Raw genomic sequence first — 25,464 nt, 5'->3', positions numbered from 1 at the left:
TGATAAGTTCACCAATTGAGAAAGAGAATGAAAAAGGTCCAAGATAGAACTTTGGGGTACACCCAGTTAGACTAGGGTATGATACAAATGAGAAACTAGTCAAGGAAATGGAAACTGCTGAGGAATAAATGAAGGCAGTCAGATTTGGGAACTTTGAAGAGATTCAATTCACCTAAGTGATGAGTTCAGAAACCATCTTGTTAGGCATTGGCAAGAGATTAAGAGGAGAGAAAGTGGAAGAGTATAGACAACTTTTTCTAGAAGCAAGGGGAAAGAGATAGAGAGACTGGTGGGATGGTAGGATCTAGTTATGGGGTGTGTGTGCGTGTGTGTGTGTGTGTGTGTGTGTTTGTTAATGGATGGGGGTTTATGTGTGGGAGAGCGTTGGACATCTTTGCAGATAGGACCTAATCCAACCTGTGCCTCAAAGCAGAATCTCTGCCTATAACATATCTGACAGACATCCATCCTTTGCTTGACAATACGAGCAGTAAGGGAAAATCCACTGTCTCCCAAAGGAGCCTATTCCCTAATTAAAGAAGTTTTCCTTCCCTGATTAAATGCAAATCAGTAGATAGGCAGCAAATGAAGACTAGAGAGAGCTAAGGAACAATCATTGGGGCATTTGAGAGAAGATGAGGTGGGACGTGATCAAGGGTACTTACAGAATTCTTGATATTGATGAGGAGTATAGGAAAAGAGAATGGAGTGTGATGTCAGGAGTTATAATATGTAGAGAAAGGGAAAAGAGGGAACTCATGGAATAACTCCTCTACTTTCACAGTAAAGTATGAGATGAAGTCCTCAGCTGAATGGATTATGGGAAGAGATTTGCAGAGTGGGATAGAGAATCAGGGAGTGGTAAAAGTGTTGCCTTGTGTTAGTGAGGGCCCATCGAGATTATATAACATAAATTTGTGGGGAACCTGTTTAGCTTGCTTGGGTGACTTCTGCTAGGTCGTTTCTGTAGTACACAAATAGATAATTGATGATGTAAGGAAAAACTTGCAAACAGTTGGTGCTAATGGGAGAATCTCCCTTGAGAGCTGGTAGGTCCTCCCTCACAGTATGGGTCTTCAAACAAAGGATGGTTGACTGTCAGATATGTTGGAGGTAGGATTCTTCTTGAGGTGCAGGTTGGATTGGATTGTCTCTGAGGTCCCTTCAATCACTAATGTGATTCTCTAATATATAACTTTATAAACACAGCATTTCACCGTCCACAACTTACAACTTATTTGCCTAATAACTTTTGCTAAATAAAATAGGCTTAGGAGGAAAAATAAAATCTTTCCCTCAGACTTCTTATGAGTAGACATTTGCAGCTGTTCTCTAGGTAAAAGGCTTGAGGTGATTTAGAGAAACAGTGGAGACCTAAAGCAATCAGGTTTTATGTAAATCTCGTTACCTCTGTTATCTTTCAAGAGGATAAGTTAGATTAAAGATTAAATCATTTTTTTCTATTCAGATTAAAACTCTGGTTTCTATAGTTTGAAAGCTCTCCAAATTCTTGGGGAAATGACAAGCAAGGTGATTACATATTTGCTTCCTGATTCCCTAGCCAGCAAACCATTCCATTCTTAAAAAACAATATGTTATTTTACTCTTCATGAGCCAGATGATTTTAGGTTTTGCATTATGTGCTTTATGGTACTTAATAATAGCAATTAGCATTTATTTTAAAGTGATATGTAGCTTTCTTCTTCCTATTCATTTTCACCTTCTTGAATTCTAAAATACAAACAAATTGAGCTTACTGTTCCTCATACAGGACACTCCATCTCATCACTGGGGCCTTAGCATGGGCTGCCCTCCATGCCTGTAATATATTCCAAGTTTGCATGCAAGGAAACCAACATAGGCAAAGGCAACCTGTTTTCCTGAGATGGTGTAGACTGTCTTGGCTACCGTTCAAGAACAAGCATTAAGGAGTAAAAACAGATAGAGCTGGATTCCAGTTTGATAACCTTATTATGGAGTCTTAATAATGCCAAGCTAAGAGAACGGGACCAGCCTCGGGAGGTATACCATGGCTCTCGGACCGCTAGTGGTACCACTGGCAATGACAGTGCTGAGATTGACTTGCGGGGAACCAGCCTCAGCCCCTGTCCCAAGGCACTTCATGGAACCCAGACCTAAACAGGTACATGGACTGTACCTCCTGTCCAGCTCAACCCCACGGTGACTTTTGCCCTGCCTGCACCACAGCACCTCCACCCCCTTTTCCTCTGCTGTGGCCAGTCTTGGCGGGGTACACTAGGGTTGATGCTCATGTTAATGCTCCTTTCTGGCCTTCTGGTCTGGAGACAGTGCCGGCAGAAAGAGAAGTTCACCACCCCCATTGAAGAGACAGGAGGAGAAGGATATCCAGGCACAGGTCTGATCCAGTAATGATTTGGCCTATTCCCAAATTTGTATGGTATTGAGGGAATCTGACCTTCTTGGCATTCCCATTCTTCAATGAGATTCCCCCCTCACGTATACATTCTTCTCTGACTCTACATTTTTCTTCATATACCCAGGAGACAAGTAGGGACTCAAACCTAGAATCTTTTTTTTTTTTTTTTAAATTTTTATTCTTAGTTTTATTGAAACCATGGTTAAGAATACATTAGCATCAATCTTAGAGGAACATGTTTATTTCAGGCCACATATACTTAAGGATTCTTCTACAGAGTCGGAAAGAAATCAGCAGTGTAGGTGCCATGTCTTCATAGAACAAATTAATTCTCTTGAACAAAGATCTCTTGAGGAAGAGGGAATAAAGACTTACACCACTGTCTGCACAGAAGGCTCCCATCTTATCCCACAAGGACAAAGACAGGAGGTCCAGAATTATTTATTTCCTACCAATCTCAAAAGGAAAAAGTCAAATTTCAGTCCTGGGACAGCCAACATGGCCTTAATAGCAGGGCCAGGAGTTCTAGGGCACGATAGATGAGGCTGGAGATAAAACTGCATCACTCAAAGCCACTGATCAGGTGGGCAATATCCCAATTGGTCTCTGCAGAGAGAGGTCCCTCCACTTCAACTCCTTTCTCAGTCACTGTGGCAATTTCAAACCTGTTATAAGATCGAGCATCTCGGTAGTACAACACACGCATGCAATGCTCCACCAGCTCCCATGCCTCTGCCTGGCTTAGAACTGGCTTCTTCTCCAAAATCTCTCGCATCAAGGGCTGAGCCAAGTAGGCACCATAACCAGTGGCCAGCGTAGAGGCTTCATAGGCTACACCAAGCATGTCCACATAGCCCAGGAAGCTTTCCCCATCAGCATAGCCACCAATAACCATGGTGTTCCAGAGCGGGTTCATCTTGGAGCGACGGCTGTACATGGCTCTAGTCAACCAAGAGTGGATGGCTTTCGGGCTATAGCTGTGTCCATCACCTAGCAGCTCTTCATCAATCACCATCTGGTCAATGACTTGCTTCACATACTGGAAATCAGCATAGTCCCCAGAAGCACCAAGAATGGTATTGTTGTTGACTCGCATGATTCGAGAGATATTTCGGAAACGAGCCAGGGAGCCATAGGAACCCAACATATCAGCTGCAATTATTACACCACCCTCAAATTTCACACCTAGGACAGAGGTCCCTGTCACCATTGGGTTCTGCGTCCGAGTAATCGGGCTTCCGCAGACCGTGCTGTCCGGCCCCGGGAGAGCTCCCGAGACGGGCGGGATGCGGTAGAACTGGCCCGGTGAGGGGCCCCCGGCCCACAAACCCAACCGCGGCTCTAGCAACGGTTCCATCTTAGTCACTCTGGCGAGGAGAAATGAAGGCCCAAACCTAGAATCTTATCCTAGGACTGCTCGCTGAATGAAGAATGCAACATTTGCACAATTTGGGGCTGGGGGGTGTTTCCCCTATCCCGACGATCACACTGCCACCTCCCTCCCCTGGGAGCAGCAGGGGCTCTGAGCTAAGGAAATATCCCTTAAATATAGGACAGATATAACACTCAGGACCTTGATTTCCAGTCTTCTCAAATGTTCTGGGACAAGGCAGCTGTATCTTGTTGGGGCCAGGGTACAGTGCTCTATCCCCCTAGAGTAGGGGCTTGTCCTCTAGGGCAACTGGCCCTGGATTCTTCCCCCTTTGGCCAGCCCACAAGGTAGGGGAGATATTTATTTGGGGGACCAAGGAGGGAGGGAGGGAAGGAATAGAACACGTATAAATAAAAGTTATTTTGATTTAAAAAAAAATAATGCCAAGCTAAGGAGTATGACCTTTATCCTGTTAAAAATAGAAACTTTATAGATTCCTGAGCAATGAAAATGGCATGATAACATCTGCATTTTAAGAAGATTAATCGGGAAGTAATGAATAGTAAAGCCTAGGCTTTAATCTGTGAACTTTTAAAAATTAAGTTTTTTAAAAATTGACAGTTATTTGAATATAACTCCTTTCAGATGTGATCTGTGGTATTTTTTGGTCCTGAGATGATGAGGTCCATAGTTTGCACCAGATTACCATAGAAGTCCCGAACAACCACAAAAAACGGTTAGGAAGCTCTCATGTAGGCTCATATAGCGAAAGAAGAAGATAGAAGCAGGGAGACTTGTAAAATTAGACCTAGAAGAAAGAGTCAGAGTTCTAGTGACTACAGAATTGTGATGCCATTAATAGCAGATTAGGAAATTAGCGGAAGATGTTCAGTTGTTTTAGACAAAAAGTCATAGATTGATAGTGACTTTCAGGAGATCACACAACTTATTTGGACATAATGAGTTTGAGGTGGCACACAACTTCTCTCCAAACAGATTTTTGGGTTATATAGCTATGCATTCTCCTGTATTCTTGTGATTTCTTGGGTGTACCTCAGAAGTTTGCTGGATGTTTGGGTATTGGTAAGATAAGGTTGTTACTGCAAGTTAGATTTCACCCCAGGCACCGAATGTTCTTTTAAAAACATCTAATTTATATTTCCTGAGAGGAGGAAGAAGAATTATCTCCATTGTACATATGAAAAACTGAGGTAACATATCCAAGGTCATGCAATCACTTTTCCCTCTAGAAAGGAAATGAATAGCAGTTGTGCCCTACTTATCTTCAGCAAAATAACATAAAATGTTTCATCTAGTTTCGTAAAAGCCAGTATTACTAATTCTATTTTCCAGATCCCTCTCTAATAATAAAAAAAAAGGTATAAATGTTTCTGTGAGCTACAGTTGGATTTGTAGAGCTAACTGGGTTTTTGGTTAAGGAAAGAAAATAAAACTCCATCCTTTCTAGATAAGATTTCTGCATATTTGATGTTTGAGCTCTCCTAGTTTTGACTTGCATTCCCGGCTATTCAGACCTATCTTTTTTATATTACAATAGAATAAAATTGGCTCAAGCCCTTGAAAAAGCAGTGTCTGTTCATCAGGGTTTACCAAATGTTTCAGTGAAAATACTTCAGTATCATTTGTCTAAATCAGCAAACCTGACATGACCTTGGAGGAATTCAAATGCAGTCATGTTTCACCTCCCTGACAGATCAGCCCCAAAATGAGAGTGATTCTTGGGAAAATACTAAAATGTTCAGTGATGACAACTCAGGAGCGATCAGTATATCTAGAAAGAGAAAACCTAGAGATGATGGGAAATCTTGGCTTAGCACAAGAAGATTGATGTGTGTCCCAATACTTAAAAAAAGTTGTGATTTTTACAGTTACAAAAAAAGGTACCAGAATAGCTGACTCTGTATTCTCTACTAGAATTTCTGAGTAGCGTGACATGATGCCCTCTGACAGTCTTTCAGACACTGTCCTTTAGGTCATCTTTATCACCCTTCTGCAGCCCTGCCATACTTTACCTATCTCAGTCTACTGACCCTATCTTTTTACTAAGCTGTTTCAGAAAAAGTGTCCAAAATTATTCTTATCAGTTAGAAATATCATGTATCATTTGGAACTATGCCCAAAGGGCTATAAAACTGTCCATGCCTTTTGACCCAGCAATACCACTGCTAGGTCTATATCCCAAAGAGAAGGGGAAAAGGGCCAATCTGTACAAAAATATTTATAGCAGCTCTTTTTATGGTGGCAAAGAATTGGAAACTGATGGGATGCCCATCAGTTGGGGAATGGCTGAACAAGTTTTATATGATTATGATGGAACACTATGGTGCTATAAGAAATGATGAGCAGCAGGCTTTCAGAAAAACCCAGGAAGACTTATACAAACTGATGGCAAAGTAAAGGGAGCAGAACCAGGAGAACATTGTACACCATAACAGCAATACTGTATGATGATCAGCTGTGAATGACTCAGCGATTCTCAGCAATACAGTGATCCAAGACAGTTCCAAAGGACTTAAAATGAAAAATGCTACCCACCTCTAGAGAAATAATTGGTGGAGTCTGAATATAGATCAAAGCATACTTTTTTTTTTTGCTTTATTTTTCTTGGAGGTTGTTTTTGTTTTGGGGTTGGTTTTTTTTTTGTTTGTTTTTTTTTTTTGCAACATGGCTAATATGGAAATATGTTTTGCATGACTATACATGTATAATCTGTATCTAATTGCCTGCCTTCTCATGGAGGGAGGGAGAAAATTTGGAACTCAAAATTTTTTAAAATAAAAGTTAAAAATTGTTTTTACATGTAATTTGAAAATATTTATGTGTAAATGTGTGTGTGTGTATATACATATATATATTTTATATATATGTATATTTCCAAAAAACAAAAAGAAATACCATACGTCCTAGTCTTTGAGGATCTATGTGTAAACTTCAAAGCCACCTGTGTAATTTGTACATGACTTGAAAGAAGTTTGGAATAGAGGATTAACTAAAATAACTTATTGCAATGGTTAGAAAGAGGTATCTCTGTGTGTATTTTGAGGAATTTTAAAATGAGAGGAAGAATTAATCAGTTTCTCCTACCTATTTTGGTTCCTACATTTGGCAGCAAATGCCTCTCCAAGTGAATGATTATGTGACAGCCCAGCATCTGCACTAGAAGGGGAAGAAGTTGAAAGCCCACACAAGGCATATTCAAAAGGAATATAATAGCATATATTCTGTGTATCCCCAAGGAATCAAGAGTGATTTTCCAAATCTGCATCCAGACTGAGTTGATGATAACAGTAACAGCTAACATTTGTATAGCACTTACTCTGTGGTAGGCACTGTGCTGAGCACTTTACAATCATTATCTCATTTGATCCTCAAACAGCTCTGGGAAGGAGATGCTATTATTATCACCCCCATTTTACAGATGGGGAAACTGAGGCAAGCAGGGGTGAAGTGTCTTGCAAAGGGTCACACAGCTAGTGTAGATCTGAATCAGAATTCGAACTCAAGTCTTCCTGACTTCAAGCCTGGCATTCTCTCCATGGCACCACCTAATACCACTCCCAGGATGACTTCCAAGATTTCCTTTTCTGTATAGGAAAAATCCCATCTCTGACGTCTGTTAGAAGCACTCCCTTTTCAGTTGTTACAGGATGGTGATTGGTGGGAATTAAGGTGTTCTCTATTACCTTATATAGTTGGAGCAACATCTGTCTGATGTAAACTAGGGTAATTTTTTTTGAAAGGTTATTATAGTCATCCTCAAAACTTGATTTTGTCTAGGGCATTAAAGCTTGGGGCATCTCCCTCAGGCTTCACACATACTTTTGTCCCATGTGCTTTCATGGCAAATGAAAAAACAGGGAAAATCTGCCTAACTGAATTAATGCAATATCCTTGCTGAATAACCTCTCCATACTAGGTCAGTTTCCTTTTGTTAATTGTTAGATGGTCTGCATCATCTCATTTTATATCTATCCAGAATCTGAACTACCAGAGTGACCTGAGTAAAGCCAGGCCTGCAATACCTTCACTTCCAAGTCTATCCTTTGGGATCTTATGAGTGCAATAATTGCCTTAAGGGAATGAGAGAGTATAGGACTGAAATATTTACTCCTCTGCTCTAGAGTGTCTATCAAACAGGAAGAAGAAGAGCTTATCCTCTCTTTATCCACCCCAGGTGCTCTGGGGCCATCTGGGCCCTCATGGACACTTAATCTTTGAAGTTATAATTGGGGAAACAGGGAGACCTTCCTGACTGTTTTCCATTGTAAAAGCAGGAGAAAGTGATTACCAGTTAATACTACCTGGGCATATAGGATAATAGCCAATTCTAAATTGCCCAGCTACTGTCAAAGAAGTGGAGAGAGAAGATGGAAGACTGAACTCACGGAAGAATAGCTTAGCCAGTTTGGCTGGAATTTAGAATGTATTGGCAGGGGTGGGGAGGAGGTATGACATGAAATAAGCCTGGAAAGGTAGACTGAGGCTGAATTGTGAAGGCTGGAAGTGACAGGCTGAGGAGTTTGTATTTTTTCCCTAGAGGCAATAGGGAGCTACTGAAGTTTCTTAAAGAGAGGGTAACAGTTGTGCCTTAAGAAGATAATTCTGACTTCCCCGTCCATGTGTGTAGTGTTTCACACAGACATACACACATACAGAAACAAACAAATGGAAGTATTCTGTTTTCACTTTTATAACCTATTCAGATTTTCTATTCATCCTTCAAAGTCCTATTCAAATTCCAGCTTTTCCGTAAAGCCTTTCACATAACCCCAGCCCCCATGGTCTATTCACTCCCCGTCCAAACTTCCTGTAGTGCTTAAAAGTACTATACATTTTTCCATTTAATATTATACTACAATCATTTATGTTGTATAATTTCTGAGTATTTAACAAGCTTTTATAGTGCCTGAGTACAAAGACCATATTGTTTATATGAGGGTTTTTGCCAGCTTGGGACATAAAATAGTACTTTCTGACTGTATGTTGAGTTGAGTTGAATTAAATTAAATGAGAGGAATATCTGAAAGAGATCCAAATCCAGAAAGTAGGGAGCGGTAGAAAGTATCCCTTAACTGTTTCCCTCTGCTTTTCAGGTTCGTTGCGCTGCAGTCTTTGCCCTTGGCACTTTTGTGGGTAACTCTACAGAGAGGACCGATCACTCTACCACAATTGATCACAATGTGGCTATGATGTTAGCTCAACTTATCAATGATGGAAGTCCGATGGTCAGGAAGGTAGGTGAATTGTACCCCAACAGGATTTGCAGCAATCAAAAGCCTTCCAGTAACACACTGAGGATCTGAGATTTGGTGGTCCCATCAGCAGTACCGGGAACCACTCACTTTGTGTTTTTGTGCACCAGTTAAAGAGCAGATCCTTTAATGTGTGTTTAATTTCCTCTAAATTCCTTTTCTTCATTGGGCAGACATATATTTGATTCATTTAAAGAACATTTGAATAGGCTATATCTCCTAGCAGCTCTTATGGTAGGCTCTTTGCTGCCTAGGAACAACGTGTAAACACGTTATCATGATTCAAAAGAGCAATAGAAAACCCACATACAGCTGTAGGACTATTTCCCCTCTGACCCCTTTGTTTGCTAGAGATGCTGCAACTTCGTGAAAACTGCTTAGTTTCAAGTGTCAGCTTAAATTGAAAGAAAGTGTGTGTGTTGTTCTAAGATTTCAACCTAAATAATTAGTTTAAAACTGGTTCTAACATTTCAGATTCTAATGAAGGTGACTTTGGGAATTTCCCCCAAAGCACTTAGCTTACATTTTTGAAGGGCATTGTGGTGGAGAGAAAAGAGCCTAAGAATCTAACCGGGCAGATTACAGTTTTTAGGCCTGGCTGGCACTAACTGGCTGTGTGACCTTTGCCGAGTCATTTTCCATTTTTAGACTTCCTTAGCTTTATATTCCATTAAATTTTTGTATTTTTTAAAAAATAATTTTTAGATTCTAAGAGCTTTTCTCGCTCTAACATTCTGTAACCTTAGGCTGGTTTATCAGCATTATCGCTTACATTTTGTATTCCTTATAAATAGAATAACTCCTTTATTGGAATTAATTGATATATACCCAAACCTGCATTATTTTTTCCAAGAGCAGGGATTCATGAGAAATTGTATCTAGAGTTCCCTTTGGAATGGTTTAACTCTGTATAATAAGGTTGCCACATACCCCCTAGAACTCTCTTCTCTGCTTCAAATGAGAAATGGCTGCCTCAAGGCCTTAAAGAAAAAGAAAAAGAGGAAGAAGAGAAAAAAACAATCAGCAAAACTAATCAATACATGGGAAAAGTTTGAAAATTTATGAAGTATTCTACTCCCATGAACCTCACACCTCTGGAAAGGAGTCTCAGGAGAGGTGAGAGATTGGGAAAGGCTTCCTATAGAAGGTGAGATTTTAGCTGCAACTTAAAGGAAGCCAGGATAAGGAGTGAAGCAGAAATAAGGAGGGAGAATATTCCAGGCATGGCTGACAATTGGTGAAAATGCCCAGAATTGGGAGATAAGAGTGTCTTATGGGAAGAACAGACAGAAGGCCAGTAGCATTGGATCACAGAATCCACAGGAAAAGTGTAAGAAGACTGGGGGGGTGGGGGGGCATGGCATGGCTGAAAGCCCTGTGGGGACCAGGTTCTGAAGGGCTTTGAACCCCAAACAGATGATTTTATATTTGATCCTGAAAGTGAGAGGGAATGATTTTAGGCACAGTCCATACCCTCCATGGACTTATTCTCAATTACTACCTGCAGTTTTACCTTTTTTAGTTTGGTTTCCATCTATACCCACAGAAATAAGAATACCAGTATAACAGACAATACCTGCCTTGAACCAAACTGATTAGAAATATAAGTAGATTGTTCTCTGCTGCTAGGAAATTGATGTCTCCAATATGAGGAAGATACAGGAATCAAAGCAGCTGAGTCAATCACTGTCTGGGTCAGAGCCCATTCTCTTAGGAATCCACGTCTAACTTTGTGTTATTCTTCTTAGAAACAAAATATGTTCCCCATCCTCTATTATGCTATTTTATTTTGTCTCAGTTGTGATGGCAGAGTTTTTCATTAGGAGGCCTTGAATTATAAATTAAATACTAAATATTAATTTGTTACTGGAAACATGAAGTTTGTGGCAGTCTTTAGGGAGGAAGTGCATTAAGGGAGTAGGGGAAGAAACATGACAACTTCACTAAATAGAGATTTAGTTGTTTTTCCAACCTTTATGAAGGGACAATAGGCTGACAATATACTTCCAACTTCTTTACTCCCTTCAGGGGCACATATTTGACTCTCCATAATCGTGTTGAAAAGACATTCTTAGTACTTCAGTTACCAGACCAGTAGTCTCGGTTTGTCTCCTTCTTTGGTACATGGGACTAGCCTGAATGTGACTATTATATGTCAGCCAGGAAGAAATGTTTTTGAAGGGTATTTTCCTCTTTGGCTAAATGAAGTGTAATGACCTGCGTATCCAGGACTTCTTTCTGTTTTGAACAGTAGTTGTTACTCTAGAAGATAATACGAGTTTACCTGCTATAAATCAACAATTCACTGTATCTATCAAGCGTGACCAATGAATTAAACCCTCTCCATTAAATCAGAATTTTACCATATCTATGTCCAGTTTTTTTAGCCAAGGAGTTTAAGATAAAGGTTAAACTTTTCATTCAAGGTTTCATTCTAATAAAGGAACCTGTAGTTGTCCTTTCTCATAGAATAGTTAGCGTCCCATTTAGGTTGGAGAAAAGGTTGTTTTGTTTGGTGTTTTTTTGGGGGCTGATGTGTTATTTCTATTTGAATAGGCCATTCCTCTTAAGGACCCTCCCTCTACCAACTGCAATTTATGGAGTTTCCTTGGCTACTGAACAGCTAGGACTTGGCCATAGTCACACAGCTGCTATTGTCAGAAGTGAAAACTGAACCCAGGTCTTCCTGACTTCTGAAACTGACTATACCACACTGACTCTTAATTGTCATTTGTTATCATTTTCCCCTAAACTGAATATATTTTATCTGAACAAGTTTAGATCTTTAACATGGGAGTCCTGGAAAATTCTAGTAAATTCGTATTATTTTGAACTTTTAATCCATTCCAAGGTATATAAAGGTATAAATGACCAATGAATATACCAAGAACAGAATGCCACCTATTGCTAAATGCCATTGGACTTTTATGACAGAAAACAGATGATTTCATTGCGGAGCGAGCTTTACATTTCCTTCTAATAATGGAAGCATAGCAGTTTGACAATAGCATGGTATAGCTGGGATAAAAGCTGTTAAAAAATTCTAGAACTTTTTGTTTGGAAGAGTACTTTTTAAAGCCCACTACTAGCATTAAAATACAAATAGGTCATTGCTAGAATCAATATTCAAAAGCATTTTTCAAGCACCTACTATCTGCTAAGCATTGTAGTAAATATTACAAATACGAATAAATTCCCGTGCTCAAGGATCTTACATTCTAATGGAGACAAGTACATATGTAAGAGTAGAATATATGGAATAAGTACGTGTAAAGAGAATAAGTACAAGGTATTTAAGGATGAGGACACTAAAAGTTAGCCTGTCAGGAAAGGCTTCGTGTTGAAGGGGATTCTTGAGCTAAATCTTAAAGGAGGAGATGGATTCTGTGAGGTGAGGGAAGGAGAGGAGAATACATTCTAGGCATGGAGGAGAGCCCTATTTGAGGAATAGAGAGGTAGCCAGCTTGGTGATGTCCCAGAGTATACAAAGTGGAATAATATATAATGAGAAGGGAAAGATAAGTTTTGAAAAGCTTTAAAAGCTAAACAGATAAGTTTATATTGTCTTCTAGAAGTAATTGGAAGCCAATGGAGTTTTTTGTTGTTATTTTTTGTTTTTTGTGGTGTTTTTGTTTTGTTTTTTTTTAGCAAGAGAATGACATTCTGTGCTTGTGGAAAATCACTTTGGCAGTAGTGTAGATGATATGCTAGAGTGAAGAAAGAGGAAGCAAGGAGATAGACAAATGGTACATCGCAGTAGTCTAAGCAGGAGGTGATGAGGTGGTGCCTATGGGAGTAGAGAGAAGGGGATCAGATGCCAAAGGTGGTCTGAAAGAAAATATAGCAAAGTTTGGCCACTGAACAGATAAGTGTGCTAAGAGAGAGGGAAAATTTGATGCTGAACCTGCAAAACTGGAAGAATAGTAATGCCTTCCACAGAAATGGGGAGGTAAGATAATGAATTCTGTGTTTGGACATGTTAAGTTGAAATGTCTTCGGGATATCCAGTTTGAAAGTACATTAGGGTGACAACATGCAATACTAAAACTCAGAGGAGAGGCAGGCTAGATATGTAGAGCATCCAGGAGAGCATGGTCAGCAGTGTCATGCAGCAGAGAACTCAAGCAAGAAAAGCACCCCAAAAAAGTAGCACATATGGCGAAGAACTTATCGGTAACTTGGGGAAGAGCAGTTGCTGTTGAGTGATGCATTAGGAAGACAGAATATGAAGGGCTAATGAAAGAGGGATATAGTAGAGGTTGCTTTATCTACAAGTTGAGGGGAAAGCTCCAGCTCAGACATCCCCTCATTTCTCACCGGGCTGCACTACTTTGAGACTTCCCTCTCTGACTTCTCTACCATGCCCTCTTGCTAGATACCCTTCCTTCCTCTCCCCCTTGCTTTTCAGCTTCCTTTTGTATTTTGTCTTCCCCCGTTCAATTAATTATAAGTTCTTTGAGTGCAGAAACTGTCTTTTTTTGTATTTGTATCCCCAGCATTCAACATGTTGAATGGCACAGAGTAGGTGCTAATAAATGCTTATTGACTCTTGGTTAGAAAGAAAGAAACATAAGACAATAGCTTGAGGAGATAATAGGGTTTCCTGAATATTTTTAAAGTTGGGAAAGACAGGAGTGAATGCTTAAAAGCAATAGGAAAAAAGCCAATAGAGAGATTGAAAATCAATCACAGAGAGAGGCTGTGATTGAGGAGGCAATCTGATGGAGATAACAGGAGGGGTTATGAGTAAGGGCACATGTAGAGGGTTTGGCATTGGCAAAGAGAAAGACTACCTTATCAGAAATTATGGAAAAGGAGGAGGTAGGAGAAGTGTCAATGAATTTTGCAATGAATAGAAGGATAAAAGAGGGAACTCATGGAAAATGGCCTTAGTAGAATTAAGGAAAAATAAATATTTTCCTTCCCAATCAGAAAACATCCTTTCCCTTCCCCTCCCCCCCCCAAACACACACACTTCTTATAGTTGCAGGTAAATATTTAGTTTGTTAGAGATTGCATCCCACCAGAATTTCATTCTCTCTCCTTAAGAGGTACTAGAAGTGACTCCTCTTCCTCTAAGCATTGTCATTTTTGAGAGTGGTTGCTACATTACCTACCTCATAGTATTGTTATAAGGAAAGCACTTAGCAAACCTTAATACACTATATTAATGTGAGTTGTTAGATTAATTACTCAGAATTTTTGTCAAATAAACCTAGGCTTACCAGCCATTTAGTTGGCAGCAAAAATCTTTCAGACCTTCAAACTTGCTATGCTGTGCCTTTGACATACATAGCTAAAAACTGTCAGTGGAGTGGGACCGCTCCATGAATCTTGCTTTTTTCAGATATTTAAATAGAATTTACTGTGATAGCAAAGTTTTCTCTTGGGCTTGTGACTCCCCAGTTATCCTCTTAAACAATAAGTTATTTTTTGAAAGCTTTGATTTGAAGAACCTGTTTGTCGTGTATTTTTTTATAAAAGGGTGGTAGGTAAAGTTTGATTAATGTCTTAAATGAATAAAGAAGTAAGAGTATCACTAAAATTTCTACCACTTTCAGATTTATTTCCAATAGGACCCCATAATCTTGAAGTGCCCTTGTTGCAGTACTCTCTCTTCTAAAGTAAAGATACAGCAGAGACTTTTTCTTGATACTGAAGTTATTGAGTTTTAAGGAAAAGTTTTATAATCTAGGGATTCTAGGCCTTAGAAATCTTAGAAAGTTTTAAGATAGATGCACTCACATATTGTCCCTATACAACTGTTTGTTTTAGATATGTTCTTGGTTAAAAAAAAAAAGAATACAATAAATGTCAATTCTAATAAATAGAAAAACTTTGCAGTTTGGGTGACAGTATTAACAGTAAGCATTTGATTCTGAGTTGTGTTCCTTTTTCTACTCTACATTAACATCTCCACTTATAATTTGCTAGTTGTGCCCTTCGAATCCTGCCACTAATAGGTGGGCTCTAAATTGGGCATGGTACCATTGTCTCCTTAGAGATTTGTTCTATGCAGACAACTCTATTATCTCAATAACATTTTTTGTTTTCAGAGATTCCTTTTTATGACAATTGTTTCAGAATGTAACAAAGTTGTTTCCAATGCAAAGGCTGAGTCTTATGTTTTCAACTGAAACTGTGCATTTTGTATTAATTCTGACTTCGTTTCTAGGTAGTTCCTTGGCTTCCTGAGGTCAAGTAGCTACCCTAGTCTATTGGCTAAATTAGGCTGGTTTTCCACAATGGGAGTTCCTTCCAAGCCAGTCATTTAAGCTACAGATAAGTGTAATTTTTCCTTCTTCCTCTCTTCAGGAACTGGTGGTAGCTCTGAGTCATCTTGTGGTTCAGTATGAGAGCAATTTTTGCACAGTAGCCTTGCAGTTCATCGAAGAAGAAAAGAACTACCCTCTGCCTTCTCCGGCTGCCACAGGTACATCTTCACCCTTTGTGTAACTCTGAAAAACTGTGACCTGCCCAGAACCATGGTTATTCTGAAACAATAACCGTAGTCTACAAAAAAGCTACCTTCTCATGGGTGGTTTGATTTTACTAACCCCTACTTCAGGAGAATGGTGTGTTCACAGGCTTTTTGGTAATTTGTCTAGCTTTGAATATTCACCAGCTGTTCCGTAGGCTATTTTCTTTCTTCTCCTTGTTCTCATGTGTTTGGCTTCATTTAGGGAAGAAAAAGGAATTGCCACTGACCCGCTTATTTTTCCTTATTTAATGTCATTTTGGAAATTGCATATGGTGAAAAATCTCTAAGGATAACAACTGCTACAACAGAAACTTGAGGAAGAGAAAATTGAACTCTCCCTGTGATGAGTGATTTAATCATGCCTTTGTCTGTAGCTGTGAATCATGTTAGAAAGCTATCTTTTCCCTCTATTTGTCCTTTTAGCTGCAAATTGTAGTCATCTTTAACATTTACATTTCATCTTTAAAAGGATCTCAAAGGACAGGTAGAACTGCCCTTCTTTCTAAAATCCACCTCTGTCTGCAGTCAGGATGATGAGCTGTTTTCTCCCAGAACCATTGTGTTTAGTAACTCTGAGAAGCAGAAGACGAATAAACTTGTCCAGTGGAAACAGACAGTGAAATTTAGAGCGGCAGATTACAACTAGCAGACTTGAAAACCAGCCAGGACACCAGGGCTGCACACCATGCTGGGTCATGGTTGAAGGATTGATTCAGAAAGAAACGAACCTCTACATAGATCATTAACAGCACTTCCTATCACATACTGTTTCCTTAGAGGTTGTTCATCCCAGAAATAATTATGGCCAACTCTAATTAGATTAGGATGATATACCCCTCTCCAAGCTACAAAATTTGTATTTTTTTCTCAGTTTTTTTCAATTTTTATCATTCTTAATCATTGAGCTCTTTTGCTTTGTTAAAGTACATTGCAAAAATATGAGATACTTCCCACACTTGAGTCTAGCAGTGATAGACATTGCTGCTGGAATCGTTTGTCTCCACAATTATTGCCACCTAAGCATCCTTAGTACATTTGACCGGTTGGATAATGTACTTCTCTGCAATTTACCCTTTTTCCTCCTGTGTGTTTTTTTTCTTCTTTCCAACTAGAGGGGGGAAGTTTGACACCTGTGCGAGATGGTCCATGTACACCTAGACTTCGCTCAGTCAGCTCTTATGGAAATATTAGAGCAGTTACCACAGCAAGAAGTTTGAACAAATCACTGCAGAATCTGAGCTTGACAGAAGAATGTAAGACACTAGAATTTTCTGTGTTGAAAGGGGGTTTACTACTTTTTCTATATACAGTCCTTCCTATTCACCTTCTCTACTGGTATACTTATGCCATGAAATGCCATCTGCTAACATTTTTATTAGCCAGCTGCTCGCATACACATTATCTCCCTACCTGTTATTGGCTGTGGGCTTTTTCCAGAGTAATTATAGTTAACCTCTGGAATGACCTATGTGTACAGCAATCAGACAAATCCATCTTGATGACACGTTTTAGTCACCAGTGGATAATCCATACCTTCTGACTTATAATTAGTAGACATTATGTATATACAGTGTTTATTGGGAGTATATTTCTTTTCAAAAGAAGCATAACCTCCGTGCGCGCGCGCGCGTGTGTGTGTGTGCATTGTACTTGTGTAAGGCCAAGTGATTGGTGACCAGAAAATAATGCTTAACCTTTTCTCCTTCTCTCCTCCCTTGCTTCTGAACAGCTGGGAGCTCTGTTGCATTTTCCCCAGGCAATCTCAGCACCAGTAGCAGTGCAAGCAGCACCTTGGGTAGCCCTGAAAACGAAGAGTACATCCTTTCATTTGAGACAATCGATAAGATGAGAAGAGTCAGCTCTTACTCCTCACTGAACTCGCTCATAGGTAGGCGCCATGTTTTCTTTCTTCTCTTGAGAGCACTTCCGTTTCTGAGATTTGTGATTCTGTGACTCTTCCTCAACTTGATTCTTTGTGCTTTCCTACTCTCATGAAGATAATCTCTGTAGAGTAAAACCAAACTTTTCCACAGCATTTCCACATTAATTTATCAGCTGAATAAATCAGTTCCTCAGATTCTCTCACTTTAGAGAAATGAGCAAGCATTATGTGGAAGTAATCAAGAGTTGAAACGGACAATATGCTTAATTGCCCTCTCCTTAACTACCTTTTATTTTTTTCTCTTAATACTTATTCCATATATACTTAAACCCCTTTTTTTGTAAAGATGCTTTCCTCCCTGCTCCCTTACATCTATAGTTGAGCATATGATTTCAAGGAGGAGCAGGATGGATGAGCATGTAAGAATTTTAGTTTGCAGAAGCTACTGACATTTTCCATCTTCCTTTTACATAGCATGTGAACTGTTTGAGGTGAGCTAAGTCACAGAAGTTAGAAGCCTTTTTTCCAATCCTTGATGCTCTGCTTGAGAATTTTTGAAATGCTGAGTTTTATTATGTTCCACATTATTGCCTCTAAGAATTGTATTATCATATACTCAGTCCAAGAGAAAACATCCTCATTTAGATAGCAATTCAACCGCATTCTTTTATTCATCATCTGTGCTGTGCTAGGCACTGTGCTAAGCACTGGGGATACAAAAAAAAAAAAAAACAATCTCAGCTGTCAAGGAGCTCCCAGTCTAATGGGGGAGACAACATGCAGACAACTTAAACAAATAAGATACGTGCAGGATAAATTTAAATTGATCTCAGAAGGAAGGCACTAAGGTTAAGGAGGCCTAGGAAAGGTATCTTGTAGAAGGTGGAATTTTAGTTGAGATTTGAAGTGAACGGGATAGGCCAGGAGGCAGAGATGAGAAGGGAGAGCATTCTAGGCATGGGAGGCAGCCAGTCCGGAGGCATAGAGAAATGAGATTTTATATCCTCTTTGAGAAACAGAAAAAAAGGCCAATGTTTGAAGGGGTCTCAATATGGAGGGAGGAATAAAATACAGTGAGATGCAAAAAATAAGTTAGAGCAAGGCTAGATTATGAAGGGTTGTAAAAACTAAACAGAGAAATTTATTTTAAGTGAAAGGAATAGCTGTTATACTAAATGACAGTCAGCATCCATAAGGATCTTGATAGCTTGGTCATCAAGCTGAATGAAATTCAATGGGAAATCATGTGGATTTGCACTTAGGTACAAAAAATCCATTTCTCAAGTACAAGCTAAGGGAGACACAGGTGTGCAGCAATTGTTCTGAAAGGGATCTTGGGCTTTTAGTAGATCACAAGCTCAATATGAGTCAGCGGTGTGACGTGACAGCCAAAAACAGCCAGACATGAAGAGAGGCCTAGCTTCCAGGCACAGAGAGGAGATCGGGTGTGCCCTACTGTGTCCAGAACTCCTCTGGAGCATTGTGTTCAGTTATGGCCACCATAGCTTACGAACGCTGATAAGCTGGAGAATGTCCAGAGGAAGAAAACAAGATGGGGGAAGGGCCTTGAGTCCATCACATGAGAAGCAGTTAAAGGAACTGGACATGTTTAGCCTAGTGACAAAAAGATTCGGGGAGGACATTGTAGCTCTTTAGAGGAATGTCATATAGATAAGTTATTGGAATTGTGTTTTTTGGCAACAAATGAGAGCAATAGGTCCAGGGTTGTAAAGAGTCCAATTTAGGATTTATAGTAGGAAAAACTTCCTAACAGTTATTGTTGTCCAAAAGTGGAATACCATTCCTTTAAAGGTGATGGGTTCCCCCTCCTTGGGAGTCTTCAGGTAGAGACTTGATGACCACTTGTCAGGTATGTTACAGTGAGGATTCCATCTTGGGACTGTACTAGATGGCCACTGAAGTACCTTCCATCTCTCAAATTCTGTGATTCTGTTGTTATCCTAAAATCAATTGGGAGTCACTGGAGAGTAATGAGTAAGGAACTCTTATGGTCAGATCTGCATTTAAGGAAAATCATTTCTGTAGCTTTGTAGAGGGTAAGCTGTAATGGAAAAGACAAGATAGAAACATGAATTAGGAGTCACTAGGTCAGCAGTTCTCAATGTGTGATCTGGGGACCCATATGAGTCCCCAGGATTCTTTTGGAGCAGGTGGGTCTATGAGGCAAAACTATTTTCTTAATTATGCTAATTCATTTCATAATGATGTTAGCATGGTAAATGTTGTTAGCTGCAGCCCACCTAAACAAAAGCCCTTTGAGGAGTCCTCAGAGTGTAAAGAGGTTTTCCAGCTGACAACCACTGATCTAGATAAAAGGTAATTAGGGTCTGAACAATAGTGGTCACTGTTTTGAGTAGAGAAAAGGGGTCAGACACAAGAGATTTTGTGGAATGAAACATAACAAGATTTGGTAACCAATCAGATATGTCTACTGAGAAAAAGAGAAGATTTGAGGACAATGCCAAAGTCATAAACCTGAGAGACTAAAAGAAGAATGTTACCTCTCATTGAAGTAGAGAAATTGGAAGAGAAGGAATTTTGGGGCGGTGGTGGGGAGAGAGGGAGACAATCAATTCTGTTTTGGTCATGTTGATTTTGAGTTGTTTCTGGGATATCCACTTTAAAATGTCCAGTAAGCATGCTGATGCAACACTCAGGCCCAAAGGAGAGGAGCCCTGAATATACAGATCTAGGAGTAATCTGTATAGATTTCTTATTGTTTTTCAATTGTGTGCAACTCTTTGTGACCCCATTTGGGGTTTCCTTGGCAAAGAAATTGGAGTGGTTTGCCACTTCCTTCTCCAGCTTGTTTTACAAATGAGGAAACTGAGACAAACAGGGTCAAGTGATTTGCCCACAGTCACACAGCTAGTAAGTGTCTAAGGCTGCATTTGAACTCGTGTCTTCCTAACTCCAGGCTCCACACTCTATTCACTGCATCACCTAGCTGCCCTGGAGTTATCTGCAAAGAGATGATCATTAAACCCATGGCAACCCATGGTAATAGAGATACCAAGTATGAATGAGGGAGAATGGAAGAGGGCCCAGGAAGAGCAGACACAGTTAGAAAGATAATGAGCCAACAAAAAGAACTCATGGAGGAGTTGGACAGGCAGGAAAGAGTAGTGTTATGAGGCACCAAGAGGAGAGAGCATTCAGGAAGAAAGCCTGGTCAACTGTGTCAAATGTAGCAGAGAGGTGAAGAAGGATGAGGACTAAGAAAAGATTGTCAGAGCTTTCGATTAAGAGCTCACATGTAACTTTTAGAGAAGAATTTTCAGTTGAGTAATATGAGAGGAAGACAGATTACAAAGAATTGCAGAGTGAGTTAGAGGAGATAGATATGGTATGATATGATAGAAATGGTTTGATTCTCATGATTCTGACCACTAAAGTAAAACCACGTATGTATGAAATAGACTGAAAAAATTAATACTTTCATTATGTGCTAGAACTACATCACATCAAAATGGAAACGGATTTCACCAGTTATGTAAGATAGAAGAAATGAACACATTTGAAGATAGTAGGGAAAGAACTAATAGATGGGAAAAAGTTAAAAATAAAGGATATGAATCTTATAGAGAAGTTAAAAGGATATGTAATCAAGGGTCTATATAGAGGATTTGGTATTAGCAAAGAAAAATTGACCTCACTGTCAAGAGACCAATAGACAGGAGGAGAGTTGTGGGGTATGATGTCAATGAGTTTTTAGGTGGAGAAAAAGGGAGAAGCACAGCTCATGTCTTATGGCTTCATTTTTCTCAGCTTAGAGAGAAGGAAAAGGAGAAGATGTAAGAAGCTTAAGAAGAGAAGTTTATAATACCTTTTTTGAGGAATTCAGATTATTTAATGAAATGGTAGAAATTCTGCAGCACATAATAGCACCTGTAAGTCAGAAATTCAAAATCTTTCATTGACTGATAGATAACAAGTCTCCATAGTATAAATACTGACACCAAAAATATTCTGGACACATCAAGCAATGAACCGTACTGGAATTAGACCATAATCACAGGTCACACTATAGCCCACGATTGTCTAGACATGATACTGATCCATAAAAGAACAATATTGTTATAAGATGTCACTATACCAAATACTCAGCATCTCTAAGCTACATGAAACAAAAAGTTTTCAAAATATAGAGACCTAGACAAAGAAATCAAATTCATGTGGAAAGAGGAAGAGAAGTGAATAATATATGTTGTCTAGTCTACAACGGGCATCATGATATATATGTTTTCAGCAAACCTTCAAAAGATATACTTATAATACTTCTATTAAACTACGAAAAGAATTTATTTTATCCATTTCTGCAAATGCCTTGTCTCAGAACCATGTCCATGTCCCATTACAAAAGACGACAACAAGATAATAATACTAACATTGACAGCCCCCTCAAAATATAGCCCATCATCCAAGTTATAAATCAGCAAAGGAATGGGCAGTGGCCAGTAAAGTGTTACTAGCCAGGATGATTTCCAGTGAGAACTCTAAATGTCCTGAAGCTGTTACTGTAGCTTTGAAGGCCTGACAGTAATCCTGAAATTCTGACCACTTAGGTTCTAGTGATATCATCTAGGTTAGCATCCCATTCATTATGTGATGAAATTGCTTTGGTGAGTCTAAGAAATAGATAAGGTGGCATAGGGTTGTAGTGGTCAAAGCAGCCATGATGGTGAGCTTGACCCAGCAGATTCTAAAGTGGAAAATGCTCCTTTGTGTTCTGATCCCACCAGAAGTGAAGATAGATTGGAACAAATCTGAAACACCAATACCCCACCTGATAGAAATGATTTGGTTCTGATGATTCTGACCACTGAAGTGAAACCACGTATATATGAAATAGACTGAAAAAATTAATACTTATGTGCTAGAACTATATCATATCAAAATGGAAACATTTCACCAGTTATGGGCAAGGTCTTCAAATTGCTTTCTATCCATAGTCCACTCAGCTCCAAGTCACAGGAGCCTATTACTGACCAGCACAAATCACTCATAAGAAACAGCTTCATCCCTAACCCTAGCTTAGACAAAATGAGAGATAACACTAAAGAGACTTTAAAATCTGAAGGGGAAGAAGATGAAGACGCTGAAGTTATGCAAAACTTTCCATTAATTCAAACTCCAGAAATTATACCTAATAGTAAAGTTCATGATCAGAATAGCAACACTATTTCCAATAATTTTGCAAAGGAAATGGACATACTTAGCCAACTGATTTTACCAAAATAGTTATTTTTAAAAGTTGGTATCTGTTGTTATCATCATGCACAAACACATTCTCCCACAGTACTTGACAGAAAGCATTAAATCATTTCAGATCCTTCACATAATAGTCTATAGAGCTGTTGCCATGGAGAACCATAGGAGAAAAGATAGAGCTATCAAGTAATACTCCTTAGGAAGGATGTTAAACCCCACCATGGCAGAAGCAACTTGAGAGAGCTATTGAATATCTAGTAATGTCTAGTAAGACATTGAAAGAAGACATCAGCAATTGAAATAAAAAGTCGAAAAGTAAAAGGTAAAGAGGATACAAAGAGACCAAGAAGTAAAAAGATGAAAATTAACAATTCAGTATCAGTCAAAATATGCTTGAAAAGTAGAGAAATCAGAGGCAAAACAGTATCCCTGAAAAAAGGAAAGTTTCATGAGTTTCTAGTCATCGGAGTCTAAGTATTAGATCTGTCCAAAGATGGGTTGAACTGCCTCCAGAGGTGCTGGTCTTTTCCTCAGAGGTCCACTAGCAAATGTTGAGTGACCATTTGTCATGTATTTGTGTATCCTCATTCCTTTTCTAGCCAATTAAAGCCTTTTTAATACATAATGTACCTGAAATTCCATTTATAGTTAAAAAAATCAGAGAACCGTGTTTTGTAAGTCTACATTATAGTACTTCCCTATCCAGAAGTTCCTAGCTATAGGTCACAGCCAGGCTAGCCCCTAATTCTAAAGTCCGTTTACGTAGAAGGTCAGCTTTTGGTCTGACTGGAAAGACAAGTCAGAACATTGGGTAGGAATAGATTATCTGCAGAGCCCCCTCCCTGCTTAAAATTCTGTAAACCTATTAATTTGACCAAAGTCACACAACTAGTGTTGGAGTCAGGACTCAAACCATAGTTTTCTCAATCCAAGTCTAGTCTGCTGTTCTTTCTACTCTACCACCATTGATTGTTTCATGCAAACAATCCTCCTTCTCTATGGGTATAGGACCTAAGAGATTGAGCCTGTGCTTTCCTTGCCACTGCTAATAATTATTTCTGCACTACTAGTAATTATTTCTATATCTTGATCTTAAACACTGGACTCAGTCACCCAGCCTTTTTTAAAGAGTGCTACGTGGTTCCAGACCTTTGATTTCATTGGTATCAGAAATTCTCAATGAGGAAACTCCCTCTACCAAAGCAGATTGTCACTTATTCAAGAACTATGAGTACTAGAGAATTGCCTGGTTCACTGAGAGGTTCAGTGATTGACCTGGCTACTGTCCCATTCTATGACCATTAACAGATATCCAAGGATCATATTTTCTGCATATTTAAAATGAAAAGGTGGAAATTCTCCTAACCCAGCCCAACAGCTTTCCCATACATAGCCATTAGTAAAAGACTTGAGTCTCCTTTTTAGGCACTGGAGCCCTCTTTGTATGGGGACCGGCAAACATTTATTTGGAAATATTTGTTGAAGCCTTCTGCCTTCTCCTAGTCAGCATTGAATCAGTAAATTAAACTCCCTGCTGAAGAAGGAAGATTGGAAGACTATTTTTGCATCCTTTGTATTCCAGTTCAGATTTTAAACTTATTCATCTGTACTGATACAGTTTTTCAGCTGAATCTCCATGCAAATTCATGTAGATATTTAATGGAACAAATATCTAACCTACAAGACTGCAATACAATCTGTGTCAAACACATGGTAGTAAATCCTGTTACATCCATTATCCCCAACCTGTTCTCTTTGAAAAAAAAAAAAAAACAACCTGATACCCATGACTGTTCATCCATTGATTTCCTAAGCACCTTGTAACAAATACTATCCAATTCTGACCTGCCCTGAATCCATGACATCAGAGCTAATTTATAAACGTCTACCTAATGCCTTTTCTGGTACTAAGTAGGGAAAAGAACTAATCACTGCTCAGGGAGATGCTATGACTCTGTCCTGTAGAAAACTAAACCACAAGCTACAGAGCCTGAAGATTGCTGTAAGGTTGAAGTCCATAGTGTTCTGTGGAGATACCAACCTTCTGGAATGACACGCCTTTGTGTATGATGCACAAATTGGAGAGTTATTTGGCCATAGTAACAATTCAGATGGGAAAGAGCTCTCCTACAAGGGACGAAAATAAAGGAATAAGACCAGTGTGTAAATAAATCTGTCACTCCATGGTCATCCCCACTAATTCAAAAATAAAATGTCATACTAAAAGTAAAACTTGAGATTTTAACCTGAGAAGAAATTAGGATAATACAAAAAGCTAGAAGCGATAGAGTTTAACCTCTCTTTGCCTCACTAAGTAAGCTGTACCACTATCAGTTATTCTTCCACAGCCATTCCTTACTTTTTCCTCTCTTTGCTAAGACTCAAACCTCCGATCATTTTTTCCTCACTGAATCTGATTCTTTGAGCATTTGTGCTGGAGAAAACTACTCTTTTATCTGTGGCTCAGACAAGCTTTAGAACAGTTGGTGGGAAATGTCCCAAAATGAGCTAGAGATAAGGAAAGGAAACTTAAGAAAACAAAGTAGCTATTCTCCAAAGCTTGCCTCATTCATATTCAATCAGATAGAGCTCATATCCACCTGTAAATGACGGTGCTTATATAAGTGTTTAAAATTCATAACCTAGACAGAATTCCATTACCTTCAGCATTTGCCTGTTTAAAGTCAATTTTTTTTTTTCATTTCAACCAAAGAATAGCAATCTCCTTAGCCTAGTTCACTGAATGTGCTAAGAAAGGTTTTCAAAAACTTGGCAGCTTGGAATGTCCCATCAAACTCATCATTCCTTCCTTCACCACACACCCCT

At 39.1% G+C, this 25,464-nt stretch overlaps 2 protein-coding genes and 1 pseudogene across 3 annotated transcripts in view; 2 read left to right on the top strand and 1 right to left on the bottom strand.

Annotated features, from left to right (window-relative positions):
- Positions 1 to 25,464, top strand: part of RPTOR (regulatory associated protein of MTOR complex 1) — a 547,756-nt gene that overhangs the window by 392,468 nt on the left and 129,824 nt on the right. For both annotated transcript variants that reach the window (XM_036753902.1, XM_036753901.1), the window contains exons 17-20: positions 8,885 to 9,025; positions 15,359 to 15,476; positions 16,637 to 16,777; positions 17,254 to 17,412. In XM_036753902.1, the coding sequence (XP_036609797.1) occupies positions 8,885 to 9,025; positions 15,359 to 15,476; positions 16,637 to 16,777; positions 17,254 to 17,412 (559 nt within the window). The remainder of the gene's footprint in view (positions 1 to 8,884; positions 9,026 to 15,358; positions 15,477 to 16,636; positions 16,778 to 17,253; positions 17,413 to 25,464) is intronic.
- Positions 2,030 to 2,394, top strand: LOC118845853 (annotated as a pseudogene).
- On the bottom strand, positions 2,624 to 3,775 carry LOC118845852 (proteasome subunit beta type-4-like). Its single transcript, XM_036753903.1, has one exon. It carries the CDS (start codon positions 3,753 to 3,755, stop codon positions 2,961 to 2,963), a length of 795 nt encoding a protein of 264 aa, XP_036609798.1. The 5' UTR covers positions 3,756 to 3,775; the 3' UTR covers positions 2,624 to 2,960.

Source organism: Trichosurus vulpecula, chromosome 4 (assembly GCF_011100635.1).
Source record: "Trichosurus vulpecula isolate mTriVul1 chromosome 4, mTriVul1.pri, whole genome shotgun sequence".
In the NCBI taxonomy this organism is placed as follows: Eukaryota; Metazoa; Chordata; class Mammalia; order Diprotodontia; family Phalangeridae; genus Trichosurus; species Trichosurus vulpecula.
Note: the sequence above shows the minus strand (reverse complement) of the source record. Positions and strands in the feature narration are given on the sequence as shown.